We start from the raw sequence: 24,473 nt of genomic DNA, 5'->3' as shown, positions 1-24,473 counted from the left end.
CTTTAAGCTTTAAAGGGAAAAAGTTGAGTGTTTCCTCTGATAGATGGAAAAATACAAGGATTGACACATAATTTTGCTATGGTGATAAAGTAAGACAAAGAGATAAAGGACATCCAAAGTAGAAAAAAAATCATAAGCCAGCTAACTTACTGTTGTCAGATTATATGCTCTTATATAAAGAATCCCCTGAAAATTATCAAAACCCAATGGAATTGATAAATCTAGTAAAGATACAGGATATAAAAATCAACACAAACACACACACACACACACACAGAGAGAGAGAGAGAGAGAAAGAGAGAGAGAGAGAGAGAGAGAGAGAGAGAGAGAGAGAGAGAGAGAGAAAGAGAGAAAGAGAGAAAGAGAGAGAGAAAGAGAGCACCCAGTTAGTAACAAACTCTTGCTGGAAAACAAACTTTAAAAAAGCAGTTTCATATGGCTGAAGAAATGGCTCCACTTGTGAGTGTACTGCAGTGTATATAACTAAAAGAAAGGATAAGGCTGCTGCACCTATCTCCACAGCTACTGCAGCAATGTTCTCAGTAAACAAGACACACTCATTAAGATGGCCTTGGACAAATAATGAGAAAGAAAAGTGCACACAGTGGTACACTGCATTTACATGGAATTTTTAAAATTGTGATGTGCACAGTCCAAGAAGAACTATCACCTGCAGTACACTCACAAGTAAACACAAGCCAAATGTTTCAATTAAGGTATTTTTTTAAAGGGAGCAGAGACCTTCTTCCTAAGACCAAAGAAAAACTTAATTTAATTGAAGTAGTCCTTCTCAATAGAGATCTACGAGAACTGTAAACCCTACAAATATGAGTACTTACTGAATTCTCCCAAGGAACACACAAAACTAGTACTATTCTACAGCTATAGACAACAAATATCTAAACTCTCAAGTCTTTCTTCTCATGTGGAGAAAGCCTAGACAGTTAGGTAAGAGCCATCACTAGGCATTTGCAATAATATGGAGCTAGTCAGGAAGCACGCAGAATGCGGAGATGAATCCAGAATGATGTTCAAGTTTAAATGATAGGCTGAGATGCAAATATAAGTTACCCATGGAATGACCTGAAACTAGAAAGATGAAGAAAAACAGCAAAAGAACAAGCTCCCAGGAAGAGAAAATAGTCCTGGGGTCCAAACAATCATTTCCTCTAGCTTTGTAGCCAAGGCTGGCCTCAAACTCAAGGTATCCCCCTGCCTCTGCCTCCTAAGTGCTAGAAATAAAAGTATGCAGCAGCCTGCACTTACAGAGGAAAGAAGGAAACTTAGTTAAGAGCTCAAACTAACATTTGGAAAAGAGATACACTTATTTACCAAAAATATGCAATTTACTTTATGTACCATTCCTTTAAGTGTTTAAAATGTCCATCTTCCAGTCAGGCGCCAGTGGTGCACACCTTTAATCCCAGCACTTGGGAGGCAGAGGCAGGCAGATTTCTGAGTTGGAGACCAGCCTGGTCTACAAAGTGAGTTCCAGGACAGCCAGGGCTACACAGAGAAACCCTGTCTCAAAAAGCCAAAACAAAACAAAACAAAAAAAAACAAAAAAGTCCATCTCCCATACTTATGCTCTGAAGGAAAAATTTTTCAAGCCAATAAAGAAAATAATTCCCCAAGCTTCTCTCAGAACAATACCCACACAATAACTTTTACATTTAAGATAGTAAAAATCATTTAGAAAAAGTGCCTAAAAGTAAATTTGACATTCTAATTCAGGGGGCAAAGATAATCTTAAAGACTAAATCATTCTTTTCTTTGAATATCGGAGGCCATAATAAAAATAGTCTTTCTCCTAAAGTTAAAGACTTTTTATAATTTTAAATAATTCCTAAAACTGTATATTAAGGTCTTTCATGTTTTTTTAGAAATGTAGTTTCCAACGTGGTAACATTAGCCACAGCACAAACTTATTTCCTAAAGCAAAAAACCTATTAGGCAAGATCCAAAGAGGAAAAAAATCTGTTACAGCTCAAAAGCCTTTTAAAAGAACATTTCATCTACTGATTTACTTATTTATGCAGCAGCACACATGCTGTTGAGGCACAAGTATGAAAGGAAGAGACAGCTTCCATGTGGGCTTCAGAGACTGAACTCAGTCTACCAGGTTTGATGGCAAGCATATATCTCTGGCTACGGATAATCTTTTATACAGGTCCAAACATTTCAGATTCTTCACTTCTCTCAGGTTTATTATTTTTTGATTGTTCAAGTAGAGCACTGAAGAGAAACATACAGATGACCATCTACAGTCTCCACAACCAGAAACAGAAACCAGGTGTGCACAATTTATCCAGGAAGAGGAAGCAGCCACACTAAAGAAATGGAGGAGCTCCTGGACCCTCCTTAGGTCCAAGGAAAAGGAAAGTTGGTATACAGATGGCCTGTGGCAGAAGGGCTACAGATGTATGGTAGGACCCTTGCCACAAAGCCTTAAACAAAAGTGCCTAAACCAGGCCAGCCTGCAGACTCAATAGGCTGCTTAGCCGAGTCAGAGAACCATGTTCAGATTTACACTATGCCATGCAACTCTGTGCACCTGAGAATATCTTCACCTACTTTTACCTAACAGGGGTAACCATGCTGATTCAACACTGGTTTCCTTCTACCAGCTGAGAGTATAGCACACCCCTTCCTTGCCAGTTATATTTCTCTCATTTTAACTGCCTCACAAATGTGATACAAGTGAAATAAATAAGAGTATAAATCCTAAATACCTTTGAAAACAAGGTAACACTTTTATTTGTATACCAGATAAGATACTGTAGATGCATGACATCTCTTCTGACTTAGTTCATTTTAAGAATTATTCTGAGGAGCTGTCAAAATGGTGCAGAGGGTAAAGGCACTTACTGCATAAACCTGGCAATCTGAATTTAGTCTCTGGAACCCACATAAAGGTAGAAGAAAAGACCCAACTCCACATAGCTGTGTTCTGACAGACACATGTGCTTGTGCAACCCCCCCCCCCATCTTACCATGTACCTGTATGTCTAATAACAAATTTTAAAACAAAAAGAAGTTTTTCTGACAAATGCTATTTCAACATTACTATTTAAGAATGGTAGCACTCTTTTCAAAGCCGGGAGAAAGTTCCAAATGACAAGCTTCATTTTTATTCTACCTTTCCCTGTATACTCTGTGATTAATGCTAACTGAACATGGCAATGCAAACTATTCTTGCAGGAAAGTTTTGATGATTCATCCACTTGACATTTTAAAGCACTTAAAGAGTTTGCAGAATTGTGACATTTTATCAGGAGAGGTTATCTAGTTCAGTGTCCTACAAAGGACTGTAGGCAGTGTCAGCTAAACTCTCCCCAGTGTTTTCTACCACCCAATCTGCTGATGAGTATGTGTATTCCACTTCCTTCAGGCTTTTGATTCGTAGTTCCTATCTGCCAGCTGTGAGCCTTATAAATACTGTGGTAACCATTACATTTAAAATTCCATTTACACACAATCCAATTTAAAAAAAAAAAAAAACACAACCCTTCATGAAGATGTGAACTTGAAGTACCTTAGTAATTTGTGTAATAACACACTTTCTCAGTACTAAAGATAAGACCAGATTTGACAGGAACCAAACCAAAGTCAATCTGAGGAAAGAATTTCTCAAGCATGGAAGGAGACACTGACTGGAAGCTTCTATTTTTTGATCTCCATTTATCAAACAAATATAACTGCAACTTGCACATGTACATGTACACACACACACACACACACACACACACACACACACACACACACACACCACTGCAGAAAACTGGATCATGATCTCAACATCATCTCTCAGTGAAAATGCTGAAAATTACATTGAAAGATAAAAATTAGCTCAAGTTTTCCACAAATCTTTACAAAATTAACTCAAAAAGTTCCATGTTTAAAGTTAAACTTTCAACATATAGCTGAATTTGCACCTAGATCTTGGATTTGTTTTGTAAATTTAATGAACACAGTGAACTCATTCCTACCAAACATTATAATGTCCTTCAGGTTCAGAAACAATGAACCAGCAGAGCAGCACCTATCACCCCAAAATATTGCAGGACTCATTCACTCATCTGTAACTTTCCTCTGTAAAAAGTTCTTTCCTAATTAGAAGCTTGAATAGAATTAACTATTTCTAGAAGGCTAGGTAGTAAGGTCTTTGAAAAACGCAGAAAACCCAACTAGTATGAACAAAAATGTGACAATTCAAAAGGAAAACTAGTGTAATTAACTGGCCTGAAGCACCAATGAGAGGCAGAGATCCACAGGTTAATGCAGTGTCCACAATAAATGTGGCAGAGCCAGATTGTTTGTGATGGGCTTATGAGCATGGCTTTAAAGTCTGTACTTCTCCCTTAACAAAAGAACACCAAGACAGAGAGTGAGAACAAAGTGTCTAAAGAGGAACAGAAAAAAAATACACACACACACACACACACACACACAAACCACATGACCTTTTAGAATGGCAATTAGCTATTAATTAAATCCATTTAGGCCACCAATTAAACTAGTTACATTTTGCAATGAAGAAAATTTTAATTAAAATCTAAAGTATTTCCTGAAAGTATGAGCAATTTTAACAATGGGTTAGGGAGAAAGATTAAGAATTACCCTGTATCTACCAAATCTTTAAATTTATTTGCTCTAGTCTTGCCTAAATGATAACAGCATAAATTCTGGCAACAAGATTTGCAATTATACCACAACAAAAAGCAGAGTGCTGACTTACATTTACAGCAATTTAATTATGTTATTTTTTTTACTCAATGGAAGATACTAAAGTAAGATAAATTTCCCAGCTAATCTTAAGTAAAATATGCTACATATTTTTATTTTCTAATTCCACAGAACCACAATTATAGTAATAATTATACTGAGTAAGGTAGTGAGAGCCACTGGGGCACAAAGGTCCTCTGCTTCTCTATGACATGCTACTCACAAACCGCATTTCTACCTCCCACTTTCCTAATCCTGAAAGAATCAGAGGTTGTCAGGGGAAACCAGAAAACAGATAAGCATGCTTGTTAAATCAGTAACCTTAACAATATACATAATTTAAAGTCAAGAGGCTCTGCTCTGAGGTCTGCAACACAAGGACTCTCAATCTCAAAGAACTGTGAATTAACACTGCCATTTCCTTGTAAATTAAAGATCTGTTAAAATTCACTTGTAAAATCTAAGCTGTGTCCTGGATGAATGCTCTGAATTCTAGAAAACTTACCTAACTGCAGTGTTCTGCGTCAGGTCCCGCAACATGGGCACAGGGGAACATACTGTTCTAAAGAGAAATGAGAAAAATCACCTGTGTGCACACTCAAACTCTGTGGGCAAGTAAGACACGATGTTTGTCAGGCTTTTGAAAAAAATAAGTCATTAAAATGTACTAATGAAAACAATGTACCTTTATAAGACAATCCAGTTTATTCTAAGTGAAAGCAATTATGGGCAAGGGTTTACATTAGAATCTGTAAAACAGAACAGCCACAGACACTTCCCCTTCCCTGATTAATCGAAAGGGGGCAGGAAGAGATTAGCCAATAATAGTAAAAGTTGAATGGGAGCTGGAGAAAGAGCTCAGCAGTTAAGAGGAAATACTGATCTTCTGAAGGACCCAAGTTTAGTTGTTAGCACCCATGTTAAGAGGCTCACAACCTCCTGTGATTCCAGGTTAGGTTATTCTCATGCCTTCTTCAGGCCTGCACAACTATGTGCACTCACACGCACTTATCCACAAAGATAAGAATTCACATGAGTAAAAAGGATTAAAAAAAAAAAAGTTTAGAAAAGAAGGCCAATCTCACTAGTAAACAGAGAAATACAACTGTAAACCATAAGAAGTCAATAAACAGATTAACAAAAAGTTATGATGATGTCTCAGTATCAATCTCTCTCACAAACTACCATTTACTATATTATGATACTATATCATATATATGATATTATATTGTAGCCACTTTGAAATACCCAACACACTCTATGATTAGTAAGTCCCTTCTTGAATATGTGCCCTGAGTAGTTGTCTAAAAACTCATGTCTCAGAATTCTTTTAGATTCTTGGAAATTATGCAGTGGAGATGGGGAAATGATTCAGTTAGTAAACTGCTATACAATATGAAAACCTTAGCTCTAATCCCCAGCACCATGTAAGAACTGAACAGAGCAATCTGTCCTTATAAAACTAAGGCTGAGAAGGTATAAACAGAAGGATCTCAGCTACTTGCTGGCAGTCAGTGTAGCCAATATGACAGTTCCAGGATCAGAGAATGAATATATATATATATAAAAATCTGGCTTAGTTATTTCAGTCATCTTTTCTGCTTTTTATCCCACATCTTGGCTCTGGAAACACTGTGTATTCAAGAAAAGAGTGGAAAAAGCAAGTGACGTTGGAACAGGAGTAGTAGTGACACCAGCTCTGACTGTGCAGGTTCCTTAGTTTCGGGAAACCAGAAAGCCCCACAGAAGGCAGCAAAGCTGTTAGATGCTAAAGCTGGCCTTGGAAACCATGTCCTTATTTTAAGTTCAGCAGAAGTTGTTGCAAGTATAACTTTCACAGTAGTATTACTAGAAAATAAGCTAGTAAACAAAAAGGAAAAGCTAACTAAGCCTTGTTCTAATTGTCTCACTCAAATTCAAGTGGGTACTTACTGGTCTGGAAGAATGGCTTCTTCATCCAAAGAAAATGTTCCTTGAATCCCATGACACAATTCAGGTGGCACATCAACTGGCTGTGAAAAAACACATTTCTATACTATAACTGAAAGAATGGACCACAAGGATGCAGCCGAGATTGTGTGCCTTCTCTTAAGTTCACTAAGTTAGGAGGACTGTAATTCAGAATAGCCAAAGTAAAGTGAAGGAGCAAACAAACTGAAGATATACCAGCAGGTGAACTGATAAATAAAGCGTGGCATTTGCTTCTTATTGAAAATTAATAAGTCATATAAAGAAATGACATTTTAGTCATGCCTACAACATGGATGAACTTTAACATGCCAAGTAAAATGAAGCAGTCTTATCAGGATTCTTACCATTGGAGTCCTGTTACATGAGATACCAAAAATAAGCAAACTCAAAGAAAAAGATAAATACTTGGCTCTGTGGGATCACAGAATGGGGAGATGCTGTTTAATACTTTCTAATGGGTATAATTTCTGTGTGAGTAAAAGTCCTACAGATGGACAGTGGTGCTAGCTGTACAATACCATAAATATACTCAGTGTTACAAAATTTTATACTTAAAAAAGTTAAGGGTAAGTTATAACACACACACACACAACCTGTAACTTGTGTATTCCTAATTATTAAACAAAACAATACCGTACCTCTGTGGAACCTGTCTGATACAGCTCTAAAATGAAGTCACGTAATGGATGAAGTTTTCCCACAAACAAAACATCACCTCCAAGACTATTTCTCCTGTCTAAATAAAAAGCATAAAACCATAGTCAAGTAAGTATATCTAATAAGACTTATCTTTATAAAGCTATAACAAAAGAAGGCATCTATATCCTAAAACGAATTCAGCACAACATTGAAGAAAAGCACTTTATAAGTAACAAACTTAAATGTATGATGTGTGGCTCTATGGAAGAAATACAATTCTGAAATGAGTTTCGACAATGAGTAAACCCAAGAAAAAAGTCATTGCTGAGACATATTTGGACGTGAAAAAGGACAAGACTTTCTTAGTTATAAAGTAGACGACTTCTTGCTTAAGACATAAACATTCTCTAAGGAAATACAAACAGCCACAAAGATGAATCAACAGTTTCTTCAATGTGTTAAATTGATACTATATAAAATTTTCAAAACTGAGTTCAGCTTAACAATTTCCACAATCTAAATACTCTGCCATAATTGTAAGATGCTACTTTTTATGCAAAATAACATTTCAAGTTAGCCCTTTAGGAGTAACTGTTTGTTTTATTCAACTCTTTCAAGAAGAGTTAATCCTTTGAATGATAATAGGAAGAAAGCAGATGGAGAGAATAAGGAATGCCTTCCAAAGAGGCAGTAGTATGTGTGTGGATGTCAGTAGGAATCAAAAAGTCAAAGGGGATTTTTTTTTTAATTAACCTAGGAATGTTTATTTCCCTCTTAGTTTCTTCAAGGACCAGTCATTGTTCTGTAGTGCCTTGTTTAATCTCCACAAGTTTATAGATGCTCTACGGTTTTTCTTACTGTTGATTTATAGTCTTATTCCTGCAAGATTGGACAAAATACAAGGAATTATTTCTATCTTCCTTCATTTTTTTAAGACTTGGTTTGTATCCTAATATATCATCTATTTTAGGGATAGTTCCATAGTCTGCTAAGAAATAAGTGTATTCTGTAGTCTGGATGGGATGAATGTCCTATGAATTATCTGCCCACTCCATTTGATCTAGGATGTCATTTAATTCAGATAGTTTTTGTCAGGACTGCTGGGGCTAATCTGTAACCTTATTTCTAGCAGTACTCATCCAATCAAACTAAATGCACTTGTATTGAGGGTTTAGAATATGAACATCCTCTCAATGACTGTTCTTTAATCAGTATGAAGTGGGCACTTTCATATGTTTCTACTAGTTTTGGCTTAAAATCTATATTGTTAGACATGATACCTGTTTGTTCCTAGAATACCTCGAGATATTCTTGAACTGTTACTTTTTTTTTTTTGAGGTCTCATCCTGTCCCAAGCTGAACTTTAACTTTCAGCAGTCCTCTTGCCTCAGCCCCCTCAGTGCTGGAATAACAGGATTATGTCACCAAAGCCCAGATGAACTGTTGTTCTTTAATAAATTTAGTGAATACTTTTGAATTTAAAAATGGTAATTATTTAGTACTCAATTTACAGATAACAGATTAAGAAGGAAAGTTAATGTCTATCGACCAAGTGGGCAGTGTGATTCTTACTCTCTTCTGGAGTCAGGTCTGGGTATACCTCTTCTAGAGCCGCTCGAAGTCTTCGCTCATCCACAAATGGCAATAGAGCAACACCTGGAGAAAACAATGAACCATTTGACCATTACAATCACCTGATCTCAGTTCAATGGTTCAAATGAACATTCTAGTAAAGTATCTCTGTTGACACAAAGATATTTGGAACTGAACTCTGTCACATAGCCAAAATTCAGATGTAAATATTTTCATATGTGATGGTGATGGCAAAAATGCCTCCTTATTTCTCATACTTACAATGCTATCACCTTACTAATGCCCTCAGGCCAACTATGAGCTCATCTTCCTTGAGCTTGTCCTTTGGGCCTTCCTGATTCTTTGTAAAATGATGTCACTTACCTAACAAACACAGGAGTTCTATTTCTGGACTATTAATTTCCATGCTTCCATAATACTCTGTTTATAATCAATCTAATTTGCATGCAAACAGTCTTTAGAGCTTTGCCTAAATAACTTACTATTAGTTGGGAACAGAATAGACTGTTCATGTCAAGACTGGAAATGGCCCCCTGAGTGTGCTGAATTAAAGGGATTACTTCACTTGAGCCTACAGTTACCATTTTCAGAGAAGCTTGTCATTAATATATTGTCTATTATAGTACTAAAAAAAGTTACTGGACCACATCTTTGTTCTGCTAGAATACAGAAAAGATAGTATTTGGGGTAAATAAAACAAACATAAGTAACAACAAATGTGAAATAGAACTAAATAATTCTAAAAATAAGCACCACTCCAAATAACTATATTTGAAAATTTAAGAAATGAAAAGGCTTCCAAAGCAAACATTACTAACTTAAGTTACTCTTTATTTTCTCAGTAAAGAAGCATTTGATTTTACTGCTATGAAAGAATCAAAGTTCTAGTATAAATTTTGCAGTGCCTAAAAGAAATGATCTCAAAATTATCATCATCTGTTATCTAGACAAGGTTAATTCAATTATTAGCAAACATAGGGAAAGGAATTGTTCAAATTTTATTCAGTCATACACTTAGAAGAAATATACCAATATACCAACAAATACCCAAGGCATTATTCATCTTTTTTTTCTACCCATTTGACTTAGGATTTAAAGAAAGCTCCGTAGGGCTTTCCTATAACAAAATGTCCTACAATATTAATTCCAGAAGACGAATCTAATCAGGGAACAGCTTGCAGTGCCACTGACAATAATAAAATCAACAAGGAACAAATTGCTTTTGTTGCCAGGAGCAGAAAGAAATGGTTAACAGTAGTAAACACAGAACAGAGAACTCATCCTTAACCACTGTGTCCACGCACTACCTCATCTGATCCTGCATTCATCCTAAACCAGCTCAGGCAGTGGTTATTGTCAGATAACAGTCACTTAAAGAGAGCTCTTCTAGAATCAGACTCCTTAGGTTTAGATCTTAGTTTGGTCATCATGAAACTTTGACAAAATTACCTAAGCTGTCTGTTCATATATAAAACATAAAGAAAGCAAAACTATTACATATGTAACAAATTGTATAAAAATCACAATATTCCTATTAAATTATTATATATGTTTTCAAAGTACACATTCAAAAATGTTTTTTGTTTTTTTTTTCTTAAAGTTACCAGCTGTATTTTCTCTTCCTATCATTTTAAGGTATAGCCAACCCAGGTAAACGCTTTACCAAGTAATATATTAATATTGCCTCCAGTAAGTTTTAAAGTAGTGTTTTAAACTATATTTCTTTGTAGTACTAAATTTGACAACATTTTTGTACTATGGGTGGAATATAATGAAAATATTAATGTAATTTGATACATAAAATATAAAAAAATAATAATAAACTAGTGTATGACTGAATAAAATTTGAACAATTCCTTTCCCTATGTTTGCTAATAATTGAATTAGCCTTGTCTAGATAACAGATGATGATAATTTTGAGATCATTTAAGCCATCCTAGAACATAAACTTTCTAAGAGACCCTGTGATGGTTAATCTTCACCGTCAACTTGACTGGCTTTGGGGCCTCCTGGGAGACACCCCTTTGAGTATATGTGTAAAGTGTTTCCACTGAGGAAGGAAGAATCCCCTTGAATGTGGGAAGCTCTCTCTTACTGGCAGGAGTCCCCATTAACAAGAAGAAGAGCTGGCACTCATCTTCTGCTTTCTGACTTCAGTGACAGTAACCAGATACCAGATAGCTGGTTTCCCCCTGGCTTCCCACACCCTACCCTGGGCTAGGCTCAGTCCTTGGAGGAATGAGCCACAATACACCCTTCCTTTCTTAGGCTGCTTTTGGCAAGGATTTTGTCACAGTGCTAAGTAATTAATACAGACCCAAAATACACTAGAAAAATCCTTATAAGGGACTGGAATGATGCTGCTTGTATTCAAATGCTAAATTCTGTACCCCAAGATCTGGTGCCCCCCCAAGACTATTTAACAGGAAAAAGCCTTTTTAACAGCTGGTTCATAGAAAAGTAGATATCCACATATGAATGAATGAGACTGGGTCCTTATCTTATACCATATACAAATATTAAGTCAAAATAAGACTGAAGACTAAAATATAAAAGCTAAAATTATGCCAGGCAGTGATGGGACACACCTTTAATCCCAGCACTTGGGAGGCAGAGGCAGGCGGATTTCTGAGTTCGAGGCCAGCCTGGTCTACAGAGTGAGCTCCAGGACAGCCAGGGCTACACAGAGAATCCCTGTCTCGAAAAAAAAAAAAAATCAAAAACTAAAAACAAAAAAAAGCTAAACTACTAGACTTGGCAAGTGATTTCCTGGATACACAAAGACAAGCAAAATAGATAAAGCAGAGCCACCAAAATTTAACCGTTTCTGACATTAATGAACACCACAACAGAGGGAAAAGATAACCCACAGAGTTGAAGGAAACATACAAAAATCATCGTCAAATGCTTAAAGGCTATAAACCTTAATGCAACAACTAAACTCCAACACAACTTAAAGGATTTGACTAGAATTTCTTTAAAAATATAAATGTTCCAAGGGCACATGAAAACCTGCTCACTACCACTATCATCAGGGAAATGTAAATTATCACCATTAATGTAAATGGTGAGTTACCATTTCATAGTGATTACGGTAGCTCAAAAACACAAAAACAACCACAACAAAAAATACAGGAGAAAAATATTGGCAGTGATATGAGGAAATTCAAACCATTGAGCATTATTTTATCTTCTTGCTAAAATCATTATAGAGATTTATTGTCATTGATACAAATACTATAATAACTATGATAACATAAGTTGGCAAGCAATCTGTATGTTTATATATTTAAATATTTACTTGTTTATTTAATAAACCTAAGCAAGCACTGAATTATATACTTAATAAACACAAATATATTTACTTATTAATTAACTTATTTTAATTAGCCTTCCATTTTCCTACACTGCTTCTCTTTTATTAAATCATCCTCTACAAAGTACCTTCAAAAGCCTTCAGAGACACTAATCAATTTTACATGTGACCAAAGCACATTTTAAAAAGCCCCAATATGTTGGACACATTTTCAATATCATTATATTAAAGTAATAAGTTATCACTACTATTTAAACCAAAAGCTGACCCCCAATTACAGTGCGTTTTGTGGTGTTGTTGGTTTGGTGGGGAGGGGGATGAGTTTTGTGAGGTTTCTGGGATCAAAGGCACTTGCCTATGCCATGTAAATAATCCCACTGAGCTACTTCTTAGCCCTTTAATCTATAAATTGATAATATGCCCCTCTGCCTCACAATTCTGAGCTCAGTACCCTAAAAAAGGGTACAGCATAAGAAAGTGTCAGGAGAATTTGATAAGCGAGTGTTTTTTACTGTGTGTTATATTCAATGACCAACTTTTGTTGAGTAGTGACTAACATCTTAAATTTAGTGTGATTTTTAAATTGCCTTTTTTATATAATCTATTCACATAAGGAGTGTAAAAAACAGTCAAAACAGAAAATACCAACTGTTAAGTTTCTACTATATTTTTTACAAGTTTCCATAACCCCAAACAGGCATGATTGTGTTTCTTTCTTAGCAGTTTTGAAAGGTGGTAATGGGTTACTGATTGAAGAAAAAGTCACACACACAAAAAAATCACTATTTTAACCTATTTCAATAAGTTACTATTTACCATCTTTTACTATTAAAATTATTATTGATGATCATGATTGAATATTTATATCTACTTTTCATATATAATTATGAATGTATGGTTTCCAGAATTCTTTTATCCTCCAAGTCATGATTGGATCAGCTTTATTAAAAACTGTAAACAAACAAGGTGATGGCAGTGTACACCTTTAGTCCCAGAACTCAGAAGACAGAGGTAGGCAGATCTCTGAGTTTGAAGCCAGCCTGGTCCAAAGAATGAGTTCTAGGACAGCCAGGGGGTACACAGAGAAACCCCCCAACCCAAAACAAACAAACAAACAAACAAAAAAGGAATAATAATATCTAAATTTTACCTTGCCATGCATACTTCTTCCCATTCAAATCAATAGCAAAATCTTCAGGATAGAAGTCAATTATACTGGAATCCTGTTTCAGGAAGAAGGTAAAAGAATAAAAAACAAAAGCTATATACCTTGTCTCAAAACACATGAAATAACTTTAAACAAAGAAAAGGAGTTTTAGAACTAATTATGGATTATATGCAGGCAGTGAAGGGTTTAGTTACTCAACATTTCCTACTTTCTGGATGGGTCTCAATATTTAATCAGCACAAAACAAGCTTAGGAAGAATTTTAGGTAAGTCACATAGAATGTTTGAAATTCTCATAGGGCTGAAACAAATAAAAATCATTATGCAGGGTGTGATAACTCACAAGTTTAATTCTAATACCAGGGAATCAGAGGTTGATCTCTGTGAGTTCAAGGCCAGCCTTGAACAGGGGGGATTCCAGGACTACATAGTAATTCCTTGTCTCAAAATAATAATATGTAGATTGGAAACAAATCAATTTACTGGGTAGGAAACTCAGAGGCAAAGAAAATACAGAATACCACATTATGCAGTGAAAAGTATATAGAACACATTCTTTCTGTATTTCAGCTTTTTAAAACTATGACATGCAAAGTCAAGTCTTGACTAATGTTACTAACACACTTGAAAACACTAAGACTTACAGGGTCACTCATGAGCTTCCGCCATGTTGGAGGTAGAAAGTTACCACTTGCAGCTGGAAAAACCCCCATTAGTTGTTCGAGTGGTTTAAACTGCAAGAGAGGGAAAGGTAAAGGACTCCCAATTATTACCAAATCCAAGTTCCTACTTTTTTTATCCACTTGAAGCTTACCGGTTTGGTGCCCTTTTCAAATTCAGAAGACATGTCTGCAATACCTTCGAAGTCTGAGGCAAACGGCGCGTAATGGAATGGATAGTACCACTTCCAGGAGGCACAGCCCTAGAATCATTAATGACAATTAAAAGCAAAATACTCTTATGATGAACATGGTAAAAAAAAAAAAATTAGACTATAACTATCAGCCTATAATATCTTGCTTGTAAAATATCATTTTTGGCATATACTCCACTCATTAATTTTCCTGAGTCCAAAATATTATTTAACTGCTTCATATCAGTGGTTCCTTTATTTAAAAATTATTGTAAACTTTCTCAAATAATCAGTAGTTAATATCAAGCTTTATATTTACAAATACAAATTCATTAAGATATTTATCTTTAGAATATATTTGATGACATTTCTTTCCAATCTCAGAGCTTCTGTCATCTAATAAAACCATCAGCAGTAGCTGAGAATCAAACAACCAAGATTTACTATTATACTTCCACGTGGCAACTTTCTCTTGACTACAAATACACTAAAAACAAAAGCAAGTAATGCTCATGGAAAAAGAGAAAGCAAGAAGTAAGATCTTTCCACCACTACTCAGTGCACTGGACACACTGACCCAATTTATCTATTTCCAGGTGACAGCAAACGTAAGTTTATTCTCTTTAAGATGAAACCAGATACTGTCCATCAGTGTCACAATCTTTCATGTGTACCTAATCTGCCACCAACCTGGCATCTTGATAAACAAAAGGTTCAAATCAGGTACAAACCAGTTCAATGAATAGTCATCTCATGTAAAATCACAGTAATAAGAGGATTATTACAATCAAATTCCTTTCAAAGTGTTAATGGTACACAACACACTGCATCCTTTCTTTAGTTACTTAGGACTGTCAATTGCCCAATTAGTTTTAAACTCTTTAAATAAACAAACATATAAACCAAAACCCAGTTAAACTTTAATAATATTAAAGACCAACTCAAACACCATGATCCTTAAAATCCTTTAACACAACAGAACCAAGTTTTATTGATAGACTAATTCCTAAGGAACTTCCAAGTCTTTACAAATATTATTCATGGTAATAATTTTTAGTACAAACTTTAAAACTACAAATGTAGATTTTTGATATTCAATATTAGGTACAATTATAGAAATTACTGGTTTTCTAAAATGATTAACAAAAAACTTAGGAGGAAAACTTCTTTTGATACCTGGTAATAATATCGAAGAACCCAGCACAGTCCTTCAACATAGGACTGAACAACCTTACGTCGGAATTTCTCATCAGCTGCATCTACATCAAATTTGTTCTTGTAGTATCGTTGCTTCCAACCAGCTTCCCATAACCTAAACCAGGTAAAGTAATTTTATGTTTAATTAATACATCTTTGACTATAGACTGTCTATTGATTCCCAAACTAAATCAATTTATATTTAATATCTAAGGGCAATTGAAGAAGCTGAACAAAAAAGCTAACAGATTTACTAACTTTCTAATCACTCCATTTCCAGCATTATCAACTTAAAGATAATTAAACATTGGAAACCCAAATAATGACTCTGATTATGAAAATGCATTTTGAAAAAAGAGGATAATCATTCATTGAGCAAATACTGATACTTGTCTGTGCCAATTTTAATACTGCTTTCCATATTTGCTTTAATTGTGTAATTCTAAAACTATGTTCTAAGATTAAAATGATGAATATATTTTGTATTTCAAAGTTCTTATTAAATGGTATGAGTTAAGTTATTAAGTCATTTTTAAAGTGGTAGTTATTTTAAATGTTATAAGGCAGAAAATAATCTAGTGAGTGAACAAAGACTGTATACGTAATTTTTCTCTACTCTTGTTTGTCTTATTCCTCTTTCAACTAAGAGTTCTGATGTCTTACTAGGAGACAGAGATTTATTTCTGCATTGTCTCTCTTCTTATCTCCTCACGTATGTTCTGGTATAACCTATAAGCAGCACTTATCGTTAACAATGAAAATACACAATCATATTTTATGTTTATATACCTAAATGTATGACTAAACACCACATGCATGTCTCATGCCCACAGGCACTGGATCTCCTGGAACTGGAGTTACAGACTGGTTGCTAGCTACCATATAAATACTGGGATTCAAAGCCAGGTCCTCTGCAGGACCAGCCCATGCTCTTAACCTCTCTCTGATCTATCTCTCAACCCCATAAATTGTTACCCAATGGATTTTGTTTTGTATTTGTATTTTCTAAAAGATTTAGATACTTTATCCAAAGAACAAGAAAAAACTAAAGAACAACTTTTTGAAAATCAAAACTGGCCAAGATCATTAAGTCATTCTCCATTAAGGACTTTTGCACAAGTCTCAAACTTTAACAAAGTAATCGTAGCGAACACACTATCCTCCCAAACCACCTACCAAAACCAAAAGGAGTCACAGAACTAGAAGATACAGCCTCTAACTCTACTGTTTTACATAAAAATAGAAATGAAACAAATGCCAAAAGCCTCAATCATTTCTGATAGAAGAACAGTTCTACCTTAATTATCCTGAGCACCAGTACTAAACAATAAATTATTGAGGCAGACGGATTTCTGAGTTCGAGGACAGCCTGGTCTACAGAGTGAGTTCCAGGACAGCCAGGGCTACCCAGAGAAACCCTGTCTCAAAAAACAACAACAAAGAAACAAACAAACAAACAGAAGCAGAAGAAGGCAGATCTCTGCAGTTCAAAACCAACCTGGTCTACAAAGCAAATTCCCTGCAAACCAAAGTTAGACAGTAAGATCTTGTCTTTAAAAAGAGGGAAGGGCCACTAAGAGACAGCTCAGAGGTTAAGAGCACTGGCTGCTCTTCCAGAAGACCCAGATTCATATCCAAGCACCCAACAACCATCTGTAACTCCAATTTTAGGGGACCTGACAACCTTTTCTGGCCTCTTCAGGTACCAGGCACACACACAGTACACAGATATACATCAAAGCTAAAACACATTAAACGAAAAAAAAAATCAAAGAAATTGATTTATTAGGATGAAAACCCAGAGTGGCAGATGGTACAAACTATAGCAAGATTAAATAAATGTTTACCTCATGGTTACTCACTAATTGGATATTAAAGGATATTAGAAAAGTAAAGCCACACACGACCTACGCAAGTTCTTAATGGTAAATAAAAATTCCACATTTTATCTCCTGTACAAGAAGCGTGTCTTGATGAACTTTGAAACACACCATTTTCCTAAATTCTTAGTGAGCTACAATTTTTAAAATTGTTTACCTTTGTATAGAAAGCTCAGGGTAATCTGGACCTAGGTATAAGAGAGGCTAATAATCTTTTAAAATAATAATCCTAAGGCCAGCTTCTAAACCAATTACAGAATCAAAGCTTCCCACTACAAAATTTAAATATGCAGTTAAAGCAAACTCCTCTGCCATGCAACAAAATTTGCACATGTACAATTCCATAGTTATTTTTTAAAAAATATATTTATCTCTTAAAATGATTTCTGCACATTTCATTTTAAGCAAGAACCATTTCAGCTGAAAATACTAATGCAAACTATATTACTGTCCAAATGTATCTCAACTTTCTAGGTTAAGCAACCTGAAAATTTAATCTCTAAACTGTAACATTCAGATCCTATCATCATAGCTAAACATTTGTGTCTAGTCAATCTAGTGCTTGGTCTCTGAGGAAAAGTGGCTTGGAAGATAGAAAGCTGCCTGCATACTAATCTAGATACTTGGGTTTAACAGCAATAGCTTACACATCTCCCTGGAATTAGTGACTATTCTAACTCTCCACATTAATTACTGCTGGATAAAAAGATCACAGGCAAGAATCTGAAGGCATTCCACCATAAGCTAAATAGCATTAATTAGACCACATCTCCTTCAGCAATTCGCTAACAAAATGCTACCCCAAAAAAAGGCTTTACCTGACATTATCCTCTGGCTCTGGCTCACTGTCACTGTCTTCTGCTTTTCTCTTAATTCCTCCTAGTGGAGATGGGGAGCCATCAGATGCAAAACTTGTATTAGGAGATATTGAAGGACTCTGCAGACAATTATGACATTACAGAATGATTTCATTATTCATTTTATGTAAGAAGGTATAGCCAAACACCTACCACTCACCAAGTTTCATGGTGACAGCTTTTCAAGCTATTAAACAGATAGAGCAAACACATCTAGACAGAACAAACTGGTCCCACAGCAGCCCTCTTCCCAAGAAAATTAACAAAAGCTGAGCTTCCCATGTTTAAACTCCAAAGAATTAGGAGGACAAAAGTTGTTTCAAAAGAAACATAGCTTAACAGACATAAAAAAGTTATTCAACTTAAATCTTGTTTTCCTTTGGTAGGTTCCTGGTATCATGAATTTATAACCATTCTCTACTATCAAACAGTATAGTGTTTTAAAAAAAAAAACTCTAAAGGAAAAAAATTATCCATATGGTATGTATTATCTGACAATCTCACACACACACAAACAAAGCTCATGAGAATGCAATCAAATACGAAGTGGTCAGCCATACTCAACCACCGTGGAAAGAAGCAATTTAATGAGATTGCATCTGTAAACTGCTAAATCATTTTATATGCATTTTAATGCAGCATATAAAATAGAAAAGTGGACATTTTTATTACTATTTTAAAAACTTGGATAATACTTTAGTTTTTTATTTTCCTTTGTACCAAATTCGAAGAACAATAGGATCATAAATATTTTAGTACTTAATTTTAAATTTTTTTTTAAATTTTCCAATTACAATATGTGACCAAAACTGTCCTAAGAGAAAATACTTTCATAGCTAAGCTTTCCTCCCGTTAATCACAGCACATTAGTTATTTCATGTAAATTGAACTACTTTAAAATTGAGAGCTCACAAGGCTCTCAAGGCTTTAATGATATTAGAACAAAAACCTCGGCTTGAAGACAGTCCACACTACATACCAAGAAAAGTTCAGCTATACTTCACAGAGAACTTAAAAGCACTTTCAAATATGCATGCCAGTTTTGATCAGAAGAATGTATATCCAAGCCTTATGTATCTATTTGGGTGATATTTATATCAAGTATCTAAGTCACTGTCCTCTCTAGCCCCAGCCTTGAAACATTTGGGTGTCCCAGTCATATCCCTAGCACCATCCACCACTTGGTGCTTCAGGATAAAGAAGAGCAGCTATAGACCATTTGTATTATAGGAACACCACAGCCACTTGGCTATTTTTTTAAACTCGAGTGTAATGTACTGACTACCCAATATACTTTTTTTTCACTTCTTTTAGTGATTTTCATCTTGAAAAAGATAAACTTAGTAAAGTTAAAAGATGTTGGAAAAAAACATGTAAAACAAAACCTTAGGAAAAATGATAAAATCCAAAGACACACAATTATAAAAGGATACAATGTTCATCAATCAACATCACACAGAAGTAGTAAGCCACTTACAGAGTTACTCTGCATCCTCATTTCATAGGCTGCTTGTCTTGGATTACTGGCTACTTGACAACCTGGTGAATTTCTTGAACCCAAGGCATGAGGTGTTAATATTCCACTAGGAGTAAAAGCTGGTTGATCTCTCTAACATAAATAGAAGTAAAATTAAATTATAAAGTTAGTGACAGGAAGCAAAGAAGACAATGGAAGTCCTTATTTTATTGAGTTCCTTACTACTAAACTAACTGAAAATTACCTGGATTTCCATTAACATCACAGGGCTACTTACAACTTCTAAGCAACAGTCTGTAAACTTACTAATACTTTACCCTAAAGTACACATAATAGTATGCTTGTGCTGGCTAGTTTTATGTCAACTTGACACACAAGCTAACATCATCTGAAAACAGAGAATCTCAACTGAGAAGATGCTCCTACATAGGACCCAGCTGTAGACAAGCTTGTAAGGCATTTTCTTAATTAGTGATTGATAGTGGCTGGCCCAGTACATTGTGGGTGGTGCCATCTCCGGACTGGTGGTCTTGGGCTCTGTAAGAAAGCTGAGCAAGCCAGGTGGAGCAAGCTAGTAAGCAGTACCCCTCCATGGCCTCTGCATCAGCTCCGCCTCCAACTTCCTGCCCTCACTGTTTTTGATGATGAACTATTGTATGGAACTGTGAGTGAAATACACCTTTTCTTCCCTGAATTGCTTTTGGTCATGGTGCTTCATCACAGCAATAGTAACCGTAACTAAGACAGTCCTCTGGAAGCCAAATGCTGTCCACGACCACCCTCGACCAGCAAGAATGACACAACACACTCTCGGGCTCTTCTCCAGCAGTTTATTCAGGAACCTTGAAGAATCTTCTGACCACGAGGAAAGCCAACCCACAGGTTAAATACTGTATGGTCAGCCACCCAGGTAAAGCCACGTGGTGCTATCTAACAGGCCCACATAGCGGAAGCAAGCCATTTGACTCAGCCCATAACCAAATAAGGAGTTGTTTACTTCAAGAGTGCTCGCCATCAGACTGGCGGCGGGGGGGTGGGGGGGGTGGGGGGGGGGACGAGGACAGCCAGCGCCATCTTTGAGGTGTGGCGCTTCACAGCTCTCCACAAATGCAATGGTTAGCATCTCGACAATTCTCCCTTTCAGTCTCCAGATACTGCTCAATAGTAAAGGTAACAAGTTTGAAACTCCATCCAGTGGGGGGAGGGGGAAAGAAAGAAGTGACTATAAAGTATTATGCAACTAAGTATAGAATCAATATCACAGACAGACAAGCAGCAGCAAACTACAAGAAAGGACTGGTCAACACTAGGAGCAAAACCAACAGGGGAGGCCCTTGTATGACTGGAGAGAGTAACAAAGGCAGATATGCAAGTGGATGTACAAATGAAGAAAACACTAAGCACACACATGGGTGAATTTGGAAGACAGCAGGGGATAAACTGGACAGTAAGACCAAAATCAAGGTAGAATTGAATTCTGAAGGGATTGAGAAGTCTGAAGAGATTTCAGAGCTGAGAAACAAAGCTCAGAATTAATTTGACAAAGATGAAAGAGAGTGTAGTAACTTCCAACATGCAAAGGGCCAACTGTTCTTATTACAAAAACTACCTAATTTTTACAAATAATTCTAATAGCCAAGTGCCACTTGCCATCTACTTTCTATTAGGTAGAACCCTGACTCCAAAGCATAGGAAGGGCTTCTTTTAAAATGAACCATATTTTTAAAGAAAATGATGGTATATACCAGTAGTCTTTGCACTTCACAGACCAAGGCAGGAGGATTGAGAACTCAAGATCAGCTTAGGCTAGACAGATACACATACTTCCTATCTCAAAACACACACACACACACACACACACACACACACACACACACACACACACACACACACACAGAGAGAGAGAGACAGAAAGACAGAAAGACAGAGAGACAGAGATACCAGTATTCTTTTGCCAGTTCCAAGACAGACTCAGATGTTCTTGACTGAATAAGGAATAGTTACTGCACTGAATAACATCCTTCAAAAAAGTTAAGCTATGGCTAATCTCATATGATTTAAATTAAAAACTCACCTTCATCCTCTTTCTTTTTTCTTTCTGTCGTCTTCTAAAACTGTCCTAAAAGTATAAAATCCACATATTCTGTCAAATAATTACACAAAAATGTCAGAGTTAAACATTAGCAGGAGTGTATCTGGATACATAACAATACTGGGTATCACACACACACTATATATATCACTGTTTATGAGAACTCTAGATGAGCAGAAAAACTGAATTTAGATACAAATAAACTATTCTTAAAGTTTTAGGATCTTAAAAATACATGTTCAGGAAAATATAAGAGGTATGACAAAGATCTTAGGTTTACCTTGGATGCAATATATCTTTCAATATAAAGAAAATACAAGTTAAGAAAACAACGAATCCTAAGTTGTTAAATATAACTGCCATTTTAAACCTCTAAAAGACAGTTGAATAAATGCACTCTGCTACATTACTAAAGGCTAATTACTCCTAATTCTAGCATGAATGGCAAGCAATGAAAGAAGTGGGATTCCACAAAGACTAACCCCTTTTGTCCAAAGCTATCAACAGAAAAAGGGGAATTCAGATCTATTGTTTATTTTGGGCCAAGTTAACGTATACGGTAGGGTTCTTTTTCTCTCCTCTCAAAGAACAGCCATGACTTCAACAATCCAGGATTTGGGGCTGATATTGCTCCCAATTAACAATGGTCTATTCCACAGGTTTGCAAACCCATACTCAGCAAAGTAAAACAATAGTAAAATGCTCATGGCTGCTGCTGTAGCCTAAAACAGAAAAAAGCCAGCAGGTCCAAGTACTAGGGGCTGGCTACCCCAGGCAGATGTACTTGTATCTCTTCTAAAGTGCACCCTGCCAAATGCAATACAAAACTTTAATGAGACCTGAAATTGGTGTTTTCTCCCAGGAGAAACACTACCCATATGCTAATAACCAGGATCTCTCCCCCTTCAAAATCTCTATCTGGGTACTTTTGTGTCCAAAACAGAATTCTCATCACCACTTCTAAGACCTTCCTGCACCCTAGCCTTTCTTAGAGGAACTGTTCTACTTTCTAACTGCTTGGAAATACCTTGTGGTCATTCTTGACACCTCATTTCTCTTTTATAACAACCTACACTTGGCCCACTGGCCAGCCCCATTGGCACTGCTTTCAAAACATGTGCTGGCCTCATCTGCATGAAATATGATCTTCATAGTTAATCAAAGCAAGGTAGGAGGAAAATCAGATCTGATCAGTTTTCTATCTAGAACCTCCCTTTGACATATAATATAATAAAGCTAAGTACTTAAAATAGCCTACAGGGGTACCTAGATCTGGTTCTCTATCACTTTTTAGAACTTCACACCAATAACCTGCCCTGCCTCCTTCTCCTGCTGCCACATACTGCTTGCCCCTTGCTGTTCAGGATACATACAAGGCAGCACTTGTTCAGAGCTATTCCTGGGTTTTAAGTGCTTCCTTTAAGCATCTATGTGGCATATACCCTCACACTATTCCTGTCTTTATTCACTCATCTGTTAGTAAGGCCTCTTGCTGTGTTTTCTAGAATTACAATATCGCCATTACCAGTGTGCCAGATACTGTCTCAACTAGTTTTTATCTTAGTGGCTTTTAAAAGTCTATCACATTACAAGGTTGAGTTGGCTACTATGTTTGTTGTTGCTCTTCCCCTAAAGAATGAAAGCTCTAAGAGGGCAGAAATTTTTGTCTAGTTTTTGTCTGCTGCCTTATCACTGGCAATCAAAGCACTGGCACATAGCTAGGCTACCCATAGTAAGGATTATCAAAGCTCATAAACTACACAGCACCACAATTTTGGCTGAATTGCTCAATTTTAATAAATACCTACACATCCTTTTCTGAAGCCTCCATTCTGCTGCCCAATTAATATATGGCTCTATAGGCTGGTGGTCACACATAAACAAAACAACACACTGCTGGTAGGAACCATATTGGTCTTTAATTTTTATGTGCTATGAACACCTTCATGAATTTACCAAAAACCACAAACGTACTTTCTAGAAGTTTCATACTGAAAATCTGATGTTTCTCCTGTTGTGCAACCATGAGAAAAGACAATATGACTTCAGGGACACCAATGTTCAAAATACCTTCTCAACTAGGTCAACAAGAAATCGTATTATATCTGAAACACTAAAGTAGAAATCAAATCCCTTGCCCTTTAGTGCTAAGTTAGCACCAACATTTAATGCTATAACATAGTACATATTATTTTTTGCTAAGTATCAATAGCAATAAAGTGAAAACACTGTTAAGTGTTAAAGATATAGTCAAACACACACACGCATGCACGCTCGCACATAAGCACACATACCTCAAACAACCAACTCCAAAATAGCTGTTCCAGTATATACTAGAAGAAAACTTCACTATGTACTGAACACAATTGGAAAAAATGCTTACTTAGTCAACTCACAGTTAATAAGAAAGGTCCAAAGTCCTAAAACTAAGAGAGCATAATTGTAGTACACAAAGTTGAAAAACACAGAAACAATATAATTATTACTTGCTATTTGTTCAATACAGCCATTTGTGTTTTTATAAAAATCAGCTTATAAACATTTCTCTTTCTCTGTAAGAAGCTACTATCAGCTCATTGCCCCCATTCTGGTCTCCTTTGCTACCCCTACAATCAATCTTCAATCACTCTGCCTCTAGGTTGCTGTCCCTCCAGCCTACCAGCTTCCTGAGGTTTTGCACCCCTGGTCAAGCACTAGGTAGCATGA

The 24,473-nt window shown here is 36.1% G+C and overlaps 1 protein-coding gene across 2 annotated transcripts in view; it reads right to left on the bottom strand.

The window, feature by feature from the left end:
- The window catches only part of Xrn2 (5'-3' exoribonuclease 2), a 65,672-nt gene that overhangs the window by 19,097 nt on the left and 22,102 nt on the right, over positions 1–24,473 (bottom strand). For both annotated transcript variants that reach the window (XM_031372146.1, XM_031372148.1), the window contains 11 exons: positions 21,750–21,794; positions 19,676–19,807; positions 18,160–18,278; positions 15,441–15,576; positions 14,226–14,333; positions 14,056–14,145; positions 13,395–13,467; positions 8,908–8,991; positions 7,335–7,432; positions 6,658–6,737; positions 5,231–5,287 (listed from right to left, as the gene is read on the bottom strand). In XM_031372146.1, the coding sequence (XP_031228006.1) occupies positions 5,231–5,287; positions 6,658–6,737; positions 7,335–7,432; positions 8,908–8,991; positions 13,395–13,467; positions 14,056–14,145; positions 14,226–14,333; positions 15,441–15,576; positions 18,160–18,278; positions 19,676–19,807; positions 21,750–21,794 (1,022 nt within the window). The remainder of the gene's footprint in view (positions 1–5,230; positions 5,288–6,657; positions 6,738–7,334; positions 7,433–8,907; positions 8,992–13,394; positions 13,468–14,055; positions 14,146–14,225; positions 14,334–15,440; positions 15,577–18,159; positions 18,279–19,675; positions 19,808–21,749; positions 21,795–24,473) is intronic.

The sequence above is a fragment of the Mastomys coucha genome, unplaced genomic scaffold (genome assembly GCF_008632895.1).
Source record: "Mastomys coucha isolate ucsf_1 unplaced genomic scaffold, UCSF_Mcou_1 pScaffold15, whole genome shotgun sequence".
Classification (NCBI taxonomy): domain Eukaryota; kingdom Metazoa; phylum Chordata; class Mammalia; order Rodentia; family Muridae; genus Mastomys; species Mastomys coucha.
This window is presented reverse-complemented; position numbering and strand designations above follow the sequence as displayed.